Source organism: Chroicocephalus ridibundus, chromosome 6 (genome assembly GCF_963924245.1).
Source record: "Chroicocephalus ridibundus chromosome 6, bChrRid1.1, whole genome shotgun sequence".
Classification (NCBI taxonomy): domain Eukaryota; kingdom Metazoa; phylum Chordata; class Aves; order Charadriiformes; family Laridae; genus Chroicocephalus; species Chroicocephalus ridibundus.
The window spans coordinates 13950254-13965322 of record NC_086289.1 but is presented as its reverse complement, the minus strand read 5'-3'; the positions used below and the strand labels follow the sequence as shown (position 1 = coordinate 13965322).

General features: G+C 37.3%; 1 protein-coding gene across 3 annotated transcripts in view; it reads right to left on the bottom strand.

The window, feature by feature from the left end:
* The window catches only part of STN1 (STN1 subunit of CST complex), a 48887-nt gene that overhangs the window by 28115 nt on the left and 5703 nt on the right, over window positions 1-15069 (bottom strand). Inside the window, exons 1-2 of one of the 3 annotated variants that reach the window (XM_063339327.1) lie at window positions 8345-8391; window positions 4198-4337 (exon numbers count right to left, since the gene is read on the bottom strand). In XM_063339327.1, coding sequence (XP_063195397.1) covers window positions 4198-4330 — 133 coding nt within the window. In that variant the 5' untranslated portion in view covers window positions 4331-4337; window positions 8345-8391. Of the gene's footprint in view, window positions 1-4197; window positions 4338-8344; window positions 8392-15069 lie in introns of those variants that run through there. The other 2 variants (XM_063339326.1, XM_063339329.1) reach the window with 2 other exon arrangements.

Below are 15069 nucleotides of genomic sequence, written 5' to 3'. Positions count from 1 at the left end.
AGAGCCTCCAAAAGGAAAACTAACATAATTCTGTCTTTGATTTCTAAAAGAACAGGAACCATGGGGGGTGGGGGGGACAGAAACAACCCTCTTAGATTGTAGAGTACAGTACACAGTCATCATGGACAGCATTCTGAACTTCAGTTTCTGAAATAACACCTGCTAAAAACATCCCTTCAAAGCTATTTTTGTGCACCTATAAAGATGACTTGAATAACACATAAAAACATGGCCAGGAAACAGTGAGGAATCAGAGCCCAGTGGGCTTTGAGAGCACTGAGGTTGCCACATGCTGTAACACCTTTCAAAAGAGTGACAAATGTTGTTAAAAAACACTGATGTAAACATTATACACTGAAGCTTCACAGTCCACTAGTAAGAGGATAACAGGGCAACAAGGTATATCCTGGGCTGGCTAATTTTCAGTCAACATGTTTTCTTCAGTTTTCTAATATCACTGCTTTACTGAAATATGCCATCTGGGATGTTCAATAACTGTATTCTAAAAACTAGATAACTCAAGGGACTCAGAAAGGAACATTTGGCTCCATACGCTGTGGCGAGTTTTATTCTTACAAAGGGAAAAAGAAACACTGCAGCAGGCAAGTGAGAAAAATGTTCTGTATATAAAAAAAATAAATCAAACCCCAAATCCAAAAATAACTTGTCCTACATAGCTGGCAGCCTTAAATGAGCCTGGAATTAACTTTCTTCATGTAAGAAAGAGAAAACCCCCAACGCTTCAGAAGAAATCACAGGTGATCAGCCGAGCAGCTCATAAACAGAAGTTCTGCTCATAAAAATCCACTGCAGTGTTCTTAGGATGCATCTATTGCTGTCGTCTTCAAGCTGGCTACACTAATCATGCAGTCACTGGTCAGCAGAGAATGCTTAGCAGGTCTGTCCACTTTTCTCTCATTCCATTTACCAGGACACCAATAAACACTGCTATAGAAACCCTCAATGGAAATGTTCCCAGTGTATATAATTATTTGCTAAACCTTACAAATCTCTATAAAAGAAGGTCTGGGTCAGTTTCAGGGTAAGCCTGTTGAGCAGACACACCAAGCTCTTGACAGTGCAAACAAGCTACATGTTATTATGTTCATTTCCCAGCTAGTAAGCTGAGTTTTGGCCAATGACAGAGACCAGATAAAACTGGTTCTCTCCATCCCCATAAATTCACATAGAACTCCACCCTTAGTCTCTGAGAAATTACCTGAATTCATTTGAAAGTTGAAATTATATTTACATTATTAAAAGTTGTTGAACTTGATGACTTTGCGGTGTAAATTGTTTCTCCTGTCAGCTTATTTGTTCAAATTATGATCATATTGGTAGCAATAAAAATATACTAAACGTTTGAAGCTACGTGCAAGCACATTCAGTCAAGCTCCTAGTAACCCAGTAAATAAAACATACATTAACATGTTGTTACTGCAACAGGAAGCCACAGCAGCCGTATAGGAGGCTATAGGTAAAGAGCTCTCTAGGGCAAGTTCTGATCATGTCTTTACCAGCATTTATGAGCACTAAGATGTTTGCCATTGCTTTAATTATTATTACCACCTCCTTTTATGCTATTTGTAGCTTCCCTTGCTTGTTGATAAGCTGTCACAATGCATTGGTGCATAACTCTGAGAAAAGCTCATTTCCATGATATGATTATGTGTTACAACCAAGTTCGACACCCACTCTCATTTAGAGGCCTCTAAGACAACACAATTGCTGTTTTTATCTGGGAGGTTTTCCAGCCTTCTTGTCACCATTTATAGCAGGAGAGTAATTGGCCAGGTTTACTGTTTTCCTCTGTGTTGTTTTAAGGGATTAGTCATTGTGGCATCGAATCCTAATGCTTAAAAATGGAAAGAAAAAACTTGCTAGGTCATTCAGTCCATTTCCTCAGGTCCAGCGCAAGACCATTCCATACAGTAAGTTCCTGGCAATCTGTACAGTCAGGATATAAACAATTCCTGTGAAGGGCATCCCACCTTCTTCCTGGGAAGGCTGCTCCGCAGTTGAGCAGATGTCATTCTGAGGATGTTTTTCCTGACATTCAGTCTGTGTTTCTTTACACTCCTCCCAGTTACAACTCTTTGTTTTGAGCTCATTCATTCTTAATTACCATTACTTAATGACTGATTTATAGCCAATCATATACTTAGCTTCAGCTGGTCTTTAACACACCCATTAAAGGCAGGAAACATTGACAACAAACACCTACCTCCTTCCGTCCCCAAAAGATATTTTTTTAGTGTTTCTGTTGTGCTATCCTTTATTGCCAAAAAATAAGATACAATGAAAGATGTCTGGCTTGGTATACACACAGCACCAGGGGAATGACCAAAATTCAGTCTGTCCGTTCTATGAAATTTAATTTTATGCTTTAAAGTTTGCTTTAGAAAATGATACAGGATTGCAGGCAAGCTTAGTTGTGCAAAACGCCAGATGCACAGGAAGTGGAGAAAGCTCGCATGCACCAATTTTAAAGGCCGGTATCTTGACATGACAGATACCACTTCCTTAGGATCATCTTAGAAAAAAAAAAGTAATAACAAAACTGAAAGAGTTCCTGAAGCAGAAGACAACTCACTCAAATACCCGAACAAGAAGGAAAGTGAGAAGGGAAATTCAGGTAATTCAGAGGTGAAAGAGAGAGCAGGATTGTACTTTCTAGGACTGTTCCTGCTCTTGTGAAATGTTTGTTGATGTTTATAAATTTAATTATTCTGAATGTATTTTTGTGTGTGTATGTACTAATGTCCAAGTCCAAACTACAATCCTATTCTGTTGACATTGAATCATTTTGTATTTTGTTTGAAAACAATTTAAATGTCTCTAATTGAAGCAGGAACAGTTTTTACCAGATGCATTTGCTACAACACCAGTACTACTCTAAGACTGCACACTTTAAGAAGGCCTCTGAATACTACTCACTCTAGTACAAACATCAACAACAGACTGTAGCCTAAATCTTGTAATATATTTAAGACAAAAGTCTCCCATCATGTTAAATAACAAAGATATATATATACTGAGCTTTGCAGTTTGTGAAATCCCTATGTACATAAAAATTGTTGCAAGAAGAGCAAAAAAACCACTAGTCCTTCATTTCTGCAAGAATAGCATTGTTGTTATCCTTGCTGTTAAAGGGAAACAAATAAGAGTAACAAAACTGACAAGGCAGAGCATATTCAAAGAGTCAAACAGATGTACCTTGCCTCTGTGGAAAAAAAAAAAAAAAAAAAAGACAGAGAGAGAGGGGAAAAAACCCAAACAAAACACCAAAGCCAAACTAAAACCACACACACTCTACTTAGGGTTTACTGCTTTTCCTTATTAATTCTAAATTCCTTGGGTTCTTCCTCGATAATCTTGCACCTTGTCAAGCTTCGGAGTAATGAACCCTCCTACAGGAGAAAACATACTGCAGTCTATTTAAAGTCTTCGTAGAGAAAAAAGAAATTCAAGGTCAGACCCATGTTGTTTTAGACAATGTACACATGTGGGTGATATTGGCTGAAAACCAGCAGGAAACAGACTGCAAAGCATACAATTTCCAACAATGGTTAGGAAATAAAAGGTGTGGTATAAGATTCAGCACAGATGCCAGAATTTACAATAAGGTTGTTCAAATGTATGAAAGTGTCATATATCTACCACATCTAGAAATAAAGCGGACAAAACCTCAAAACCTGTGTCTGTTTTATAATATATTAATATCCAGAGGAAAACGCAAAACCCATAGACACAGCAATGTCATCAACTGTCAAAACTTTGCAACAAAGAAGAGGCATAAAATCCTTCTCAAATGTTGTAGAGACAGTGGAAAGATATAACATATATGGCCAGAAACGACCAGCATTTTTAGAATTAACTTTATCAGAATATAACAAGTGCTACCACACAGAGGAAACACAACACTACCTTAATGTAAAAGAGGTTCTGTATCTATATATATGAGAACAAGAAAAGCCATTAGAACGAACGTATTTTATTTTTCCACATAGATTTCTCATACAACCTATTGTTCTTAGAACTGTTAAAGATACTAATGTCACTTAGCTTAGGGGCATTGAAAAATTACTTTACTGGTGTTCATGTAGCATTCTGCAACCCCTTGATAAAGAGCACAGAGCACAACATAATTCAATTATAATTCTGTGTGCATCATAATCATCACATATAAGTACATACCTGGTACTTGCTTAGATTCTCTCATTTCTTTTATATCTTTAATATAGAGTCTTGCAAATGCAGAAAATACAGGATCCATGCCCCAGTATAGAGAAGGCATCTCTTCTTCATACTTCTTGGACTCAGACTCCATTCAAAACCTGTGAACACAGAAGTACTTGTAATTACTTTCCACACGGGTAAAGAGCTGTTCACATATGTTCCAACTGAATGAAAAAATAGACTGTGATTTTTAACACAATAACAGAGCAGAGCTGATGAAGAGACATAGGAATTTATCTTGTAGAATGTTATCTTTGTGTCACCACAGGAAAGATTCGTAGCATCAGTACTGATGATTTACTTGAAGTACTGAGAGAGGACAGCAACAGCATTTTGCCCAGCTCCCTCAAATGAAATAGAATTTCAGGGATTTTTCCTCTATGGACCCATAATCAGAGAACGAAATACAACACTTCTTTAAAAGAGCAGGATTGTGGGATACTAGTTAGTTATTCTCTGTACACTTTATTATTTCCCTCCCCCAGCCCCCATCATTCTCTTTTCCTTCTATATTTTCCTCAGTGTTCATCCTCTGCTTTATTGCAGTGGTGCGGAAGGCTTATTTATATAAAACAAAAGTAGCCAACTCTTTCTTATTTTTGGGCATATAATCCTCAATAACTGTGTAATTGTTACTTTCCCCTTTTACCTCTTCACATTACCCTGTTTAATGTCTGCTATCTTCTGCCATTACCAGAAACACTTCTCTACTTATCACAGGGCTGATGTCAAAAAACACAGCACTCAATTCAGGAAAGATCCTTGTAGAGATCTGGAAACTGAATATACTTTTTATTAGCTTCTCCAGTAAGAATAGCTAAATTGTTTCTGTAAAGCTTTGCAGGTCACCCTCAAACGGGTGTCAGCCACTTACAGCTGTAGGGCACAGGTGGTAAGTGGACTGATTTTGAATAGTGTGTAATAGGGCTGAGATTTGTCCCCTACAGTCCCCTGAGAGGGAGCAGCTCCCTGCTATGGGTTGCCAGTGATCTCTGTGGTCTGCAGGAGACACTTCTAGGTACTGGTGTAGAGGCAACACGCCATGAATATCATGATAGCATCTTGCTTCTTTGAGAAACAACAGAGCTTGGATTCTGCAGGATTTCTGTTTTCACACATAAAGTTTAATTTGGGGCAGAAAAGCAGAGTGTAGCACAACATGCTAGAGCATTGCTGGCATCTACTCTACACTGTGAAAAGAGCTGCAGATGACAATTATATTAATTTCCCCTTTTTTTTATTTTTATTTTTTTTAAAAAACAACAAAAGGTTAGTGATACCTTGACCTTCCTTAGACTGGTCATTTGTTTTGTGAGGTATTGAAAGTATTTTATTTAGGCAGTTCCACCGGTCACTTCACCTTTGAGTAACAAACTAAATAGTTTTGTTTACACCTGGACTTGTGTCTCTCTCCCTGCCACAGGCAATTTTTCCCAACCTATCCCTTTTGCACAGGCAATGTCTACTCAAAAATGTCTCGCCATCCTTTTCTCACTCAAGCCTCCCCACAAAGCCCACTTTTTCTGCTGCTGAATTTCAGACACTGCTCAGTAGAAATTTATAAACTAAGCTGTTAACTGTATGATCTTAATAACGCATAGCTGCTATTCCTCCATATGGCAGTTCTCTGGTTGCTTGCTATAGTCTACGTCAAATTTAGACATAAAACTTTCCCAAGCAAAGACATGGTTTGAACCTGTATTTTACTTAGCATGTTCATTTTCATAAGAAAATTAGTTTTCCCCATCCCTCTCTTCTTGCTTACAGTGTCGAAGTTGCCCGCATTGTCCCTATGCCACTGTGCTTTTACAGCTTCTATTAAAAAAAAAGGGACAGGAGAGAAAAAAAAAAAAAAAAAAAAGAAATTTAGCCCAACAAAACATCATGGCAAATGAGAAGAGTTCACACATCAACCAATAAACGTACACACGACAGTCAATCAAGGTTAACACATAATGAGTTGGAATAAAGAGAAGCACTACTGGTCAGTGTCATCCTGCCTCCCACTCGCAAACAGGAATGTTTAAGATATAACTTTGTCCTTAATGGTGCTACAGTCCCCCAGCTATTTACTTTTAGTGGCACTTCTCCCCTGACAAGAAATATGGATACAATCACAGTCTTATTCTCTAAGATCATTTTTTATACAAAGTAATTTTCCTTTCTGCACCATGCCCCCTGACTTAACTTTGCATAGTTACAAAGTCTGTCATAGCTCAGCACCCCTTTTTCCTCCTAGACAGATGGCAGACTGAGCTAACAAGCCAAAAAGAGAGACTCGGGTAACAAGCCTATCTAACTTTTTGTATTTTGCGTGAACAGCCACTCATTGGAGTAAAAAGCAGAAGTTACCCCTGCACATGTGTACATCTGAGGGGAAAGCAATGAAGCAGGACCACTGGAGATTAAAAATATCTGTGTTTTGGTGTTTCAGTAAACACTTGTCAAGTCTGAAATGCACAAATGTTAACAGATCACTAGCCAGAAGTCCAAACAACACTTCTAGCTTAAATGAAGCATCTCCAAAACTTCCACTGCCTCCCTGTCCTGAAGGGAGAAGGATTTCTGCAGCAAAAGCTCTTTCTCTCTCTCTCAGAAACTACTGGGAGTTAAATTTCAAATTCTGGAGCTTCCTTCTAGCTCTCAGGCCTTGTTACAGCTCTTCACTGGAGAAAATTACATCCATCACGTCTGTCTTCATGTGCAGAACCACTCTGCTTGGTTCAAGTCTGCTACAGACACACCGAGTTTAATCTTACAAATGTGGCAAAGATTCCTTGCTAAATATTAAATCATGCCCCCAGCACTATGAAGGCATCAAAAGACTTCTTGAAGTCCACAGGACAAATCTGCTGAAGTCATGAGTTACAGACACTCCATCCGCACCAGGCTGGGACAGTGAAACCATACTCCAGCCACTCACTGGCTTTCGGCAATATCTGACAGGAACACAAAGAGCATTCTGCAGGGCAGTCTCCCATTGCCTCTTCATGGTTCCAACAGCCCTCCCTACCCTGCCACTACCCAAACCCAAGCCCATTTTCTTTCTTCCCTCCCAGATGGCCACTTGGTAGCTACATTTGAACAGTGACCTATTTAAAGCCAAAAGTTTGTGGCCTGCTGGGAGGAAAAGATACTTAGTGCCTCCTGTACTGCTTGCCTCCACATGCTCCTATTACAAGGTCATTCTTTTGATCTCAACAGCAGTTGACTTTTTGCTCCTATAGCAAAGGAAGATGTTAAGTCAGAGAAACATTCCTTTCAAAATACCTATTTTTTCAGCTAGTGTCCAAGACTGATAGTATTAGAAAACATAATTCCTACAAGGCAGATAAAATTCTTCTAATAAATCTCTCTTTTGTTATCCAACAGTATCTTCCTGGAATTTTTTCTTAAGCTGGCACAGGAAGCCTCTCCATCCTAGGCAGAATATCCCAGGGGTTAATTAATTAGTGAGTCATCCTGGCGAAAGTGGAACTTTCCATTATGCTCAAAGCGTTTTCAGCTCTTAACTGGTACCATTGGTGATATGCTATCAGCAAGGAAGATAACAGCTACCCTGTACAATGAAGATCCAAGAGGCAAATAGTAAGCATTGTGGAGATGCACAGTGTTATCATAAATGAGAACACAGATAGATAACAATAGACAATTCTGAACAGATACTATATGTATCAACGTTTAAGGATTAAACTGGCGTTTGCTGAAAGACAGTGATAAGGCTTAGAAATACAAACAATACAAAGTCCTAGCAAAAGGTCATCCCTTTCTGCATTTTGTTTTAAATGCAGTGTAACGACTTTATGGTTGCTGTAGTACAAGGAATTCAATCCTGCTACAGAAGAAAAAAAGGCAAGAGAGGCATCTGGTCCACAAGTTTATTAGATATAAGATATCTGTAGTCTGTTTTTACCTCTCTATAAAATAACTCCAAAGAAAGGCTATAAAGGCATAATCAAAAACAAAAATAGAATTAAGTTCTGCTATTTGGACCACTTCTTGGGAAAACAATGCTGTTTCAAAGGCAAAAATCTAAAGTTTACACAGCAGTTATCTAAACACAAATAAACAAAAAGCCTAATTTGAGATTATTCTAAATACTAACCTATTAAAATAAGGTTGTCTCTTTCACCTACTGTTACCAATGTTAGCTTTCCTGACTGTAGTGAGAATTAAACGAAGTCCATAATCCTCAGAGTTATCTTGTGAGCTCAGCAAGGTATTATCCTAAAAGGGAAAGAAGGGAAACCAAGGAAAACTGGCAGCCTTCCCAACAACACCACCACCCAAAACCAAGCCCATTTTCTTTCTTCCCTCCCAAGCAGCCTTGTTCGAATAGCTCCCCATTTAATACCCAAGTGATTTTTTTCAACAGAATCAGCCCTGGCCAAATTTGAAAAGGTTGTACCTTTTTCAAAAATGGCAAGTGATTAAGAACTGGTCTTCTTTAGGGTTTCCATTTCACTGGGATCGGAAGAAGAGTATCTGTTTTAATGTTTCTTGTTGTCTTTTCTCCAGATGTGATTAACAACAAAAGCTCTTGGAGAAAATTGCTAGTTTGAAATTAATCATTTGGAGCCACAGAAAAGGTATCTTGCCAGCAGCTGACCGCAACTACCCTGCAACTGCTTGCAGACCTCTCCAAAGATTCTTTCTCAAGTTAGCTGTGAATCAGAAGCAGAGGATATTTACCCACCAATACAGGCAGTTTAACCATCCTACCAGGCATTCACTCTTCTCCAAAGACTGCCACCGCTCTTATAGCACTGATGATTTACACATAAAGCAGCTCCTATGCTGTTAGAGATGCCAACCTAGTGCATTAAAGTCACCATTGGTTTACTTGAATAAATCGGGTTACAAACTGTGGCTCTTAAAGAATTGCTTCCTGGGTCAGCAATCCTAGCCACAGAAAAAGCAACTTGTGGAAAGAGGAGCAGAGTCAACAGCTGGGTTTTGTAACAACCTCTGTCATCTGAATTGAACTCATCTGTGTTTGAGTCAACACCCTACATAACAAATGAGTATTATTCAATTCTTCATGATCAGCAGAGGCAATTCTAGCATGATACAGTTCAAAGCACCATATTTCAAGAAATGTTTTTGATTAGTCAAGGCCACATACAACATCTTAAATTAAAAACAAGTTCAATGTCTTATTATGCAAGTAGATCTTAGTGATCTGGAAAGTAAAACCTTTGGTTACAGATAATATGGAGTAAAGATTCTAAAAATTAAACTCACCCACAGATGTTTTAAAAATACATAATTAAAACACAGTTTTCAACACCAGTAACAAGACAAAAATCATCACCGAGATGACATCATGACAAAAAAAGGCTCCTGAAAAAATGCGTATATCAACATCAACTTTACAGCTGTTAGAAAACTAACAAACAGTAAGATAAGGTCAGATTGGATCCACTTACTACCTGATGTTTCTATGAAAAGTCAAAGTAGGATAAGCACTTTCCTAATAAACTACCTTCTGCTGCTGTTCCTGTGAAGTCCTGTAAGTTTATATGCTACATAGTGCAACAAATGTCATTTAGGGCACTACATATCCTGTAGGTCTCATATACACAGCAAGTACAATTCCAATTTAAAAAAATCGTTTTGAAACAAAATTAAGAGAGCTAGAACACCCCTGAACTTCCACAAGCTTAGCAGTTCCTGAAGTGTTGTTTGTACAACTGTTAACATCTATCTGTCTAACCTCCTGAGATAACATGTTTGCCATAAAGAAAGTATAGAATTTTTCATAAAGATACTGCTTGAAACTTTAAGCATCATATGTCTTTTAATTACATTAGATTATATTACAATACACTTCCCTGGCAATGGAAGATAGTACAAGACCAAAGACCCATCACCACAAACCTAAGCCAGTAGAGGGTCTATCAACAACATAGAAAGGTATTGTGCATAATGCCTACAATAATCAGGATATAGATAGGAGCAAAAAAGCCTTGCTTTATCAATAAACTGACACTGCTACCGTATAATAGTCTTCCAGTGGAGTTAATATCTCCATATCATAATGCGTAATGTATTTCCCTTTTTCTGTTTTTTCCTTTCTGCAGCACTGCCTACAAATCCTTCTGGACAGGCACATGTGGCTCCAGGAGACCAGACAGACTGGCTCCTCCAACATCAACAGTCTTGGAAGGAAGGGGGACAAAGCTTGCAGTTCTAGATTGTCTTCTTTGGCATTGTAACTTGTTTTATATGCAAGTTAAACCTTGTAACAAGGTTTTGGCACCCAATTTTCCAAAAACATGATTCTGGAGAATTAACAAGGAAGTGTGCAATAAAATAAACAGTAGAAATAGCTCCTTCTGATCCTTGTCCCACGCATTAGTCACAAGATATTTGCCTACGTATCAAGAAATCAGCAAACCACTCAACAGGCCAGTAAACTAGTTCTATATGTTTATTTGTCATGGACAGCTGTAAGCTTACCATAAATAAGGTAGTAATCACTACGGATAGTAAGAAAGCCTCACTTGCTATTAGTATTTTAAAGCTATTGGATAATCACAGTGAAACACCTTCTTCAACTAATTCTCTAACCTGTCTCGAGTGAGGGCAGGAGGAAATCTATGAAGATGATTAATTCTCTCTAAAGCTCTTAATCACCCACAGTGCTGGCAGAATGAGCTGAGCTGCTGAAAAGACGTTCTTTCACTGGGAGAAAAGGTTGTCAGTGTCATTAGTGTGAAATAAAAACAAACAAAACTAAAAATAAATTACAGCCTATAAATAATAAGTTTGCTGCTTGGAAAAACAGCAGTATGGAAGCTTTGATAGCAAGAGGATTCCAAATAGGCTCTTGGCAAAGGAATTTTTTTTTTTTTTTGACAGATACACGTAATTTACCGATCCAACATAAAGGAATATTAACTCATTCAAGTTAACTAACAGAGCAAAGAGAATAAAACCTAATTCACCCCGGTTTAAGGCAACACAGTAACTTTTCCTACTGTGGTATAGCAATGTAAAATAGATTTAATGCCACTTCTTGAATGAACATTTTCAAATTTCAGAAGTTTGGGTAGCAGTGGCAAGCATCGGTTAATGGATTTCTGAAGCTATCGGGCCTGTGAACTCCATGACAAGATTGACTCAATTTCCAGAGGCATATTTTCCTACCCATTTCCCTCCCTCCTCTTCAAATTAGTTTATGCATCTGACTTAAATTAAAACAGCCTCTGGAATAAGAACAGAATTTACATGAACATTCATAGCACAACAGAGCACTCCATTACAACCAGAGACTTCAAAATAATTAACCTACCATTTGGTCTAGGTGTACAGTTGCGATCAAATTTTCAAAATATTTCCAACACATACCATAGCATTAGATTATGACAGACCTGCTTAATGTTCTGAAATCAATTTAAGTTTTTATTTGCTATACAAGAGAACCTTTTCACTATATCAGAACACTGTGAGGCTGTGCTTGAAAGATGATGTCCAAATAGCACTGTTGTTGGTATATACAAAATAATTCAAATCAGAATAATTTTGAATTCTCAGATTCAAGTAGGACTATCACATATTTTGTGAGCGTAACTAGAGACTGACATTACTCATTTGGAGCTCTTCTGGAAGATTGAGACCTAACTGTTGTTGTTCTTCGAAAGATTAACACTGTTAGCTTGACACCGATCTTTATTTCTGGGCAGGTTGCATTTGTTCTTCACTTGGTTGTTTTTTAATGTTATTCCACAAAATTATTCTTTTTCTCCTCCAAATAAAGACTCATAACATTTCCTGTCTGAAGGCACTCCTTGTAGATAAATGTTTAGACATTCCAAAAGACAAACCTGTGCAAAATGAAAGGCAGGAGGGTGTGGGGAAGGACAAAAAAAAAAAAAAAACAACATTGAGACTATACATATTATTACAGTATTCTCTCTTTTACTGGTGGAAGTTTGAACTATCATCCCACATAAGAACAAAGCTTTTGTTATGCTTTTTTAGTGCTCCTTACACAGGTCCTCTCAGCCAACATCTAGGAAAAGTATCAAAAGTGTGGGGTTTTGTATCAAAAATGGTACAATTCCCAGACCACTATTCTCTGAATTTCTTTTGTAACTGTGCCTCCTTTCTGAGGACTAGAACTTTTGTACCTGAAATCATGCACAGGATTTCTTAGTCACATCCAGGCTGCTCTGACCTACAAAGCCAAGAAGGTTTAGAAATGCCAAAGGTGTGTAGATACTTCTTGATTCCCTAAGACAAATTGTCCTGCACAATCTCTTACACTGCATTCTATGAACTCTGAATGATCTGAAGAGTAGTTTCTTCTCTGATAAGGAAAGCTGGCTCATCATCCCTTATCTTCAGCTCCTAACTCTATTAGGACCTGTTAAAAATCCAGAGATTTTGTCTTCTATTAAATTTTGGGTTAGCAATTTTTGTAATTCTCTGATGATGTTCTGAAATAATGAATATCTTACAGATGCTCCCTCTGAGGTCTGTCCAAATCTCATCACTGAGAGTTGATATAGGACTGATACAGAACAAACCAAAACTGTTCAGGAATATTTGTCCCTCAATATGAGTATCTTCTTAATAGCTTTCCTCCCTATGGAGCAAAGAAGGCAAGACTTCTTTGCGAGTGATGATTTTTGCCCACCTTTAAAAACTTTTTCCAAAACCAATAGGAAGGCACCAAATGGACATAATGCTATTAAGATTCTTGAAAGAAAATACCTCAGTGACGACTATGACTGCAACTGCTTCCATTCCCCACGTGAATCACTGTCACAGCTAACATGATGAAGTCACTACTATTTCCGACTTCTTGGTATGTAAAAAAAAAAACCACCAACCTTCTATAAACAGATTTAAATGTCTCCTCAATTGCATATGAATTTGAATAGATGCCACTCCCTACCTCATGCTTCTGAAGCCACAGGAATTATTTTTCCTATAGGTAATTTTATTTTCTGCTACAGAAAATTCAGTCCACTTAATGTAATGGCCTTTTTTGGTTTAATCCATAAATATTGCGTGGTGTACTATAAAACATAATTTTGTGGATTAGATACCAGATTAAAGGTCCCTTCTGTCAAAATAATAAAGATTCCAGGGCACTTGAGACAAAAAGTGCATCGCATTACAATACTCTTGTTTTCTCATAAGCAGGTCCTGTTGCCCAAAGTTTGCATATACTATTGTTGAACACACAATAGCTGCTGTTTGCCTTAACAATTGACACATTATTACAGCTCCACACATTGCTCCTGTACCAAGAAGAGATCCTACATAAAACCAAGTTCTACTTTACAACACATAGCAAACTATTTTTTTTTGCCTCAAAGGTGAGAATTACCCAATAGCTTATGAAAATCTAGGTAAAAAGAGAAGAACATTACACATACAGAAACTATTATAAACATGGTTATAATATAAAAATAACATTTTTAAATGAAAAACTATGCTGTTTTCTCAGTAAAATCAGTTTACATTTTTAAAGTCTAAGCCTTACATTAATAAACAGTTGGTGTCTTACAAGTGTTATTTCCCCGTTTTGCTAATAGACACGTCTCCAATATTATCCCACTGCAATCTCTCTCTTTAGGATATTACTAAAAAATTAGTAGTTTTCAGTGCTATCTTTTCGTCAGATTGCCCTTTTTGTGTGTGTGTGAAATGTTCCCTACTTTTCAGTATGGTATATTTTTAATAATAGTTGTAGAGGCATAATAAACTTCCTGCTCACGCTTACCACATAACCAGAACTGGGTTTGCGGGCTGTCTGGCCAGCTATAATAAAAAACAGATTTTAAAATAACTAAATTTTCATATTACAGAACAAGTTATTCAGTCCCAAGATTCCAGAGCTGATCAGGCTCACAAGAGAACACAACATCCACTCTGGAAAAAGAGATTCCTGGGAAACAGAGGAAGAAATTCAGGATTTGCAGAAAGAAAAGCAGCAATACATGTGGGTGTTTTGTTCAGACATTTTTTGTGCCAGTATTGACTGAAAGCAATACTGAGATGCAAAGCTATCTTTATCCCTTAATAAATTTCTAATCCTAGCTGCTATGTGAACTAATGCAAATTTGAAAGCCACAAACAAAAAGAGCAAATCAGCTCGTGACTCCTATGCAAGAGGAAAAGGTCTAATTACCATCTGGAGGAAAGACAAACATGGTGAAGCATTTGTAATACATACTTTCATGTGACTTGACTAAAGCTTCTAATATCCATCAGATGGAGGGGGCTCTGCAAGTTTTAAATACTTTGCCTTGTGTTCATGTACAGTTTTGATCAAGTAGATTTTGCTTTAAATTAAATATAATCTCAAATTATTAAATGGTTAGAAAGAATACAGCATCATAACTAAGAGTAGTAGTACTTTAATATTATTTTAAAAGAAATCAATACTCTAGATAGACTTATTCATGTGTGGTTCTGTGAAAGATTATTATAGTCAAGACATGGAGGGAAAGAATTTTTATTAGACTAACTACTGTGTTAAAAAAATGCAGCTATTCACCAGTGCAAATCAGTATTTTAATATTACCTGAAAATTCCTATAAAAGGAGTTTTTCGGTTAAATACAAACCAAAAAGTGTTCAGCCTTCTTGAAAAACTTTGTCATGGAAGAGGACCTGAAGTTTCTAATTGGATTAGCCAGTTAATCAATAAAGAGAATCAGCTATGTAAATTTCAAGTTGTTGACATTTTCTGTTAAATCTGAGGTTTGCTTCTCACTCAAATAAGTATAAAAGCACAACGCACCCCTCCCAATTATATATGACTATGTTTCTGAATATCAGTCTTGAAGGTGGTTTTCTTGCAGACCAACTA